The 6700-nt window shown below is 37.8% G+C and overlaps 1 protein-coding gene across 2 annotated transcripts in view; it reads left to right on the forward strand.

Moving 5' to 3' along the window:
* Window positions 1–2683, forward strand: part of afap1l1a (actin filament associated protein 1-like 1a) — a 181878-nt gene extending 179195 nt beyond the window's left edge. For both annotated transcript variants that reach the window (XM_069898821.1, XM_069898822.1), the window contains one exon: window positions 460–2683. In XM_069898821.1, coding sequence (XP_069754922.1) covers window positions 460–486 — 27 coding nt within the window. In that variant the 3' untranslated portion in view covers window positions 487–2683. The remainder of the gene's footprint in view (window positions 1–459) is intronic.
* Window positions 2684–6700: the final 4017 nt, after the last annotated feature.

The raw sequence follows: 6700 nt of genomic DNA on the forward strand, positions 1-6700 counted from the left end.
GCAGTGTTAACATCACAATGTTGTTTCTATCAATTCCAAGAGTTAATACTAATATTAACTGAGAGCTAACTGTGAATCAAATATCTTGAAAATATTTTCATTCAGCACAGAAAACAGAAATGGTGAACTTTTAAATGTTCCCCTAATTGTTTTGAGTACTGTTGTGCATTTTTTCTGCTCTTCCGCTCCCTGTTGTTTAAATTCATTTTTAATGGTTCCTGTTGTGCACAAGCATGTAACTTGTTAATCTATTGCATGCAGGATGAAAGAAAATACTTCCTGAACCAATCATTATTAAAGCAAAGTGGAACCCTGGAGGGATATCTAAAAGTGCAGAATTACTCTGTTTAAAACTACAGAAACCAGTCAGCTATAAAGACTGATGAAATAAACGAATGTTTCTTCATCGTGTGACTGAAAAACCAAACTAACATTAAGATTTCCTTGTTTCATCCATAGGAATGGGAGAAAAAGACAGGAACATGAAATGATCCAAGGAAGATGAAACATGATAATTATTTATTAAGTTGGAAAATGTGCGATAAGTTCAGAATTTTCAAAGCACGTCGGTTTTCAGAAAAGGGAAATTGCAGAATCCGCCTGTTCAAGCTGAAGTGTCGGAGGGATGTGCAAGGAAAGTAAAATACTATAGGATGTTGGGTCATAATGATTTGTCATAATTTCTTGGTTATTATGCTTCAAATCTATCTTGTGTTTCACCAATTTGGATTTCTTTAGTTTCTCAAAACTATTATAAAGACCATCAGAGTTTAATTTTCTAACAATAGCATTTGAGAGATTCATCTTTATACCAGATTGCAGAAATACTGATTTTTTATGATTTAAAAGCTGTGATTTCACTTACATTTGCCTTCTCAGGGCAGGATCTCTCAACTTGGTGGTCAAACCAATACCCCTAAACACATCTTGGACCGAGTAAAAGCCACTTGCCATTACCAAAGCACAGTAATGTACCACCATCCCTTCACAACTTCACCAAGCCCACTCAATCAACATCTCTGCAAACCTTGTCTCTGACCTGGCAGCTACTCACTGAGGGGATAAAACATCTTTTTTTTTCCCCATGATCTGTGCACAACTGGGAAAGAAACTTCCAATTTAATTTTTGTTCAAGACTATTGAATATGTTGCATCGTACTCTGAGCTTACTGACCAAGTTGTCCCTGTTTACTTACACTTTACTAATACAGTTACATGTTTCTGCATTTACTTCACTCTGAAATATAAAAAGTACAGGAACATTTGCTTAAGTCAATGTAACTAATTTACATCACTATAAAACAATAAGCTGCCTGGGTCACTAAAAAAATCAATTGTGAGGCAATATCTTGATATTGCAGTTCATCAATAATGTAATATTGATGCTAGGTAGTCATGTGATGGAACTATATGGTTAAGCCTTTCCAAGGAAAAGCAAAGTCTCAGAGAGACCTCAAGTTCCATGCTACATTGCATAATGGCCATGTTGCTGCCAGGATTTGAACACTTTCCAATACTGTTAGATTACAGTTTGCACTTTGCACAAAATTGGATGAAGAAGGAAAGGCTTGCTTTAAATCCACAGTTCAACACAAGTTAGAAGGTAAGGAGTCATTTTGAGCTAAGAATTATGATCATTTACAAATTAGAAAATGTCAAAATGAGAATGAATTTAACAAAATCCAACTGTTAATATTCAATCCCAAAATGTTAGCTTTTATTCTTATCAAATAGATAAATGCTGAATGTTATCAGATGCCGCTGCACTCGGGATTAAAAACACATCCTTCAAATAAATGACTAATTGCATAATTACTGACAATTGTAATTTTTTTTTAAATGAATGATGACTTGCTACAAAGTATTGTTGAACAAATTTTAAAACTTGCATATTTCAGTGCTGATTACACTGGACAAAAAAAATATTTTTCTTCCTGAACATTTTTTGGGTGTATATTATGGATTTTGGACTGTTGATCAGGAAAATTGCCTTCAAACTTTCCTATCACACACTGTTGGTGATTTCCTGTCATATTTTAAGTCAATTGTATATTGCCACAAAACAAGCCGTTTGGGTCAGTCCATGGGCATGCACACAGTGCAGGTGCTATGCAAATGTGTTAGGCCTGGGCAAGCTTAGTCAGGACAGATGCAGACAGCCTATAAAAGCACCTCATATGTACAGATGCTGTACATTATATTGATATAGAATGAATGCTGCTGATACACATGTTCTTCAGGCAATAGCATAGTGAGTGTTCTTAACAACAGCATTTATTGTCTTCAGGAAGATTCAATACAGCAGAAATAGCTCATCAATGTCAAAACAGCTGCGACACATTCTGTTACATTTGTGGCAATTCCACGCTTAAGGCTCAAAAACACAGCATGACTGCATTTATTAAAAAAGCCTATGAGCTCTCCTTCATTTGTAAAATTGGTTACCAAGACCGGCACTGGGCTCCTCACATTTATTGGGCAACATGTGCAATAAAAACCTGAGAGCTTGGTGTCAGCATCATTATGCAATTAAACATGCTAAATTCAATAAAAGTGAATTTCATGTTTCTCCAACCTCTTGCATTATACAGCAAACCTGAAATTATATTTGTGTTCAGCTTGAAGATAGCTATCATATCCCCATTTTTTTCAGGAAGTAAACCTTTTGGGGGGGGGGGGGGGGGTTTGTTGTCCAGTATTAGTGAATTAAATGTTTTCTTAAAATAATTCAAAAACAGCTCACAAATAAGTGGAATTCATCTGTATTTTTGATAATGTTTCAAATGATTAATGTATTTCTCCTTCTGATTCATCTTCCTTACTTAAGGGAATCTTAAAGTTTTCTGTTTTTTAGATTCCTTCTGTTAAATCCATTTTATGAAAAACTTTTTTTATTGTGCACATGTATATAGTTAAAGGCAATGCGACAGAAATGTTGTTGTCCAATTTAGGATAATTGAATCATGTATAATTTGATTGACACCAATTTTTGTCTTGCAACAAAACTGTTTAATTTGTAAGCACTTTAAGGGATAAGATTCCACATGTATTTAAGGACTAATGAACATTTTTCATATCTCATAACAATGATGTCTACCCAAATGATAATTATGTACAATCCCTTCTCAATCCATAAAAATAAAAGATTTTGTATCAAGGAATGTCAAAATTGAATGTACACATTCCCCGTTTGAAGTTTAACTCATCAAAGACCTGTCTTGCTAATTTGACTGGAATCAGATCTGCCATGTGTATTGCACATTTTATTTATGGACAGGTTATTCAGGATCCGGATTTATTGTCATCAACAATCAAGAAACTCAGTGCTTTGTGACAGCATCACTGTGCAAACATACATATTATAACCATCTTACGACATTACTATAAATATAAATAAAATAATATAACAATAATAGGGCACAAAAAGTAAGGCAGTGTCTTTGGTTGATTGACTCCTCAGGAATCTGATGGCAGCGGGGAAAAAGCTGTCCTTGTGCCGCTGAGTGTTCGTCATTAGGCTCCTGTATCTTTTCCCCGACGGTAGCAGAGTGATTGTTGCATGGGTATTGCTTCATAGAATGTTTTCCTCACAAAGGACAAGTGAGAAAAGGAGAAGTGAGGTGGGGAATACATAAAAGAAATTGGATGGTCCGTTTAAAAAGGTAAAATGAACAGAGATTACGTTGCACAAAAATTATACTTTAGAAAACTAAACGACATAGAGTATAGCACTAATGCCCACTCAGAGCTCCAAAAAAAAAGTGAGGACTTGGGCAAAAAAATTAAAAACCAACACTGCAGCATTTTGCAGAAAATCACACACTTAAACAGGGCACGGACAGCTCTCTTCCAGTGCTGCCTGAGGAGCTTGCTGTTGTCACCTCATTGCCAATAGGAAGCAGAGTCAGGGCTTTGAAGGATTGTTTAGCACAGCTGCAAAACAGGCTATCTTAGAGGTAAGGGCAGGGATGGTGCTTTCCTGCTTATCATGGAGGCTACCCTGCCCCCACCCCCAACGATACCCGGCCACTGTTTGTCCCTATCAACCTCCATCATTGATGGTTCATGCTACAGCAAAGTGTTGGTGATCAACAGGCATGCGACTCCAAATTTAGTTGCATTGGAGGCTGCAATTAGTGAAGAAGTACAATCATTTCTCATAATACTGAATACCAAATTGTGGGTTGGGTGCCAGACATTACTGTCCCAGTAAAAGCCTTATAAAATGGTAGGGGATGGATGGACACTTGATATTCAAGGAGGTGAAAAGTCATTGGGTAGATGGGAATACAGAGCTGAGAATATGGAAATTAGTCAGGTAGGCTAAGTGGCCCACTCTTACACCCAGTTAGTATGTTTGTATTGCCTTTCCCTAAACAAAGTACTTCTAGATCTCCAGCAAGTAAAGTTCATGGGTTGCCTCTCGAAGCCTCAGTTTCTGCAGAAACAAGCACTGCACCACCCATGACATTAACTGACACCCAGCAAGCTTCTGCTGCATGAACTTAAATCCCATGTGGAAGTGCCCAGGCTAATTTCCTGGTAGGTGCGATTTCAGCCAGAACCAATCAGCACATTCTAACCTACATGAAATGTCTCATTGCAGGCTCAATGTCCACGCCGTGTGATTTTTGACATCAATGTGATACTAAGTCATCTGATAATGTAATACCCAATATTTGACTTGAAAATTAGATATCAAAAAATGAAAACAGAAGTTATTCACATTGGTCATTCAAAAAATCAGTATCTCGGGATGAGTGCACATATAAACAAACACAAGTTCTGTAATTTGTAATCTTAATTTACCAGATTAACTTTGCATATTTAAAAAGTAACCTGTATTTTATGATCATAAAATGTTCTGCCAAAACTAACAAGGTTTCAAAGAAGCCAAGCTATCAGGATTGATCCATAAAACTTCAGTTTAAACATCCTTCCTTTGGTTATACCGATATTAATTAATTAATTTTAGCAGTCAGTTTTACATGCGATTTTCACTACAGAGGCCTGGATTTTAATCCAAAAAAAAGAGAGAATTTAAATGGAGAGGCAAGAGCAAAAAATAAATTTAAAATGCATGATGTGTCTGACAACCAGTCACCAGAACAATTTTTTTTTTCCCTGAATGAAAACTCAATCATTTAATTCACTGATTTTAAGAACCCAATATTTTATAAGCACACCTTGCAAGATCACATATTTTACATTTGCGTTCTAAAGTTAGGAAAGGTATTTAAAAGGTTTTGTTAAAGTTAGCAGAAACTATTCACTAGTATTTGGGAAAAAATTCCAAAAAATGTTAACTATTGCCCACAAGTACCTCAACTCTATTTTTGATTTCCAAGTTATATTGCTCAAAATGATTAATGGACTTTGCAAGATTAGAAATCCAAACCAACCAACCTGAGTGTCTGTGTCATTATCAGGATGTTCCTCCCTTGCTGGCATTTGATGGGTTAAGCCTGATCAAAAGAGCAGAAGGGACTGAAAAAAAGGTGGCCTGAACACTTTTCCAATCCACTTAATAGGCCATCCACGGTTGATCCTGAGGTCTTGCAGCAGACCCCTCAGCATCCAGACCTGCACCACCTAGACCTGTTGCCCTTTAATGATGAGATCAAGAAAGCAATCTCGCAGATGAATTCAAATAAATAACCAGGCAGGATGGTATTTCTGCCGAGATCTCAAAGCTGTAGGTCCGAAAGCATTACAGGCGTTCCAAGACCTCCTGGAAGATATCTGGATCACAGAGAAGATGCCTGGCAACTTCTGCAATGCCCTCATCGTGGCTCTCTACAAAAATAAGGGAAGCAAATCAAACTGTGGAAACTACAGGGGTGTCTCACTGCTATCCATCGCAGCCAAGATTTTCGCTCTCATGCTCCTGAATCGATTTGTCACTGACTCAGAAAGGAATCACCTTGAGGTGCAGCGCAGAGTACAGAATGGAGTACAGTGGACATGGTATTTGCCTTGAGACAAGTTCAGGAGAAGTGCACCGAGCAGAACAATCCACTTTACTCTGTCTTTATTGACGTGACAAAGGCATTTGACACTGTAAACAAGGAGGCTCTCTGGATTATCCTGAGGGATGCCCTAAAAAAATTCATAAAGATTATTCAGCTGCTCCATGATGGAATGATAGGACAGATACTTTGCAGTGGTGATACATCAGCTGCATTTGGCATTTCTAATGGGGTAAAAAGATGGGGTAATGCGGTGTACTAGCCCCAGTCTTGTTCAATCTGTTGTTCATTTGCATGTTGTCACTTGCTGTTCAAGGTCTGGAGGAGGGAGTGTAAATCAGGTACTGACTGGACGGCTCTCTCTTTGACCTTCGCCGCATGAAAGCATGGACAAAGTGCCTCTGAATAGTCATTCCAAAAACCCTTTTTTCTGATGACTGTGCACTCTTGGCGCACCAAGATAGTGACCTACAGTTAATGCTGAACAAATTTTCAGCTGCTGCTAACCTCCTCGGCCTGGCCATAAACCAGAACAAGACTGAGTACTCCATCAGTCAGTGCCAAACACCAACAACATAGAACCAAAAATCACTGTTGTCGACACCTAGCTGACAAATGTAAATAGCTTCAGATACTTGGGGAGCATCATTTTGAGTGATGGGTCTTTGGACAAAATAAATTGACTCCAGGATCAGCAAAGCCCCCAGACTCTGGGGAGGCTGCGTACCAGA

This window comes from Narcine bancroftii, chromosome 9, assembly GCF_036971445.1.
Source record: "Narcine bancroftii isolate sNarBan1 chromosome 9, sNarBan1.hap1, whole genome shotgun sequence".
Taxonomy (NCBI): domain Eukaryota; kingdom Metazoa; phylum Chordata; class Chondrichthyes; order Torpediniformes; family Narcinidae; genus Narcine; species Narcine bancroftii.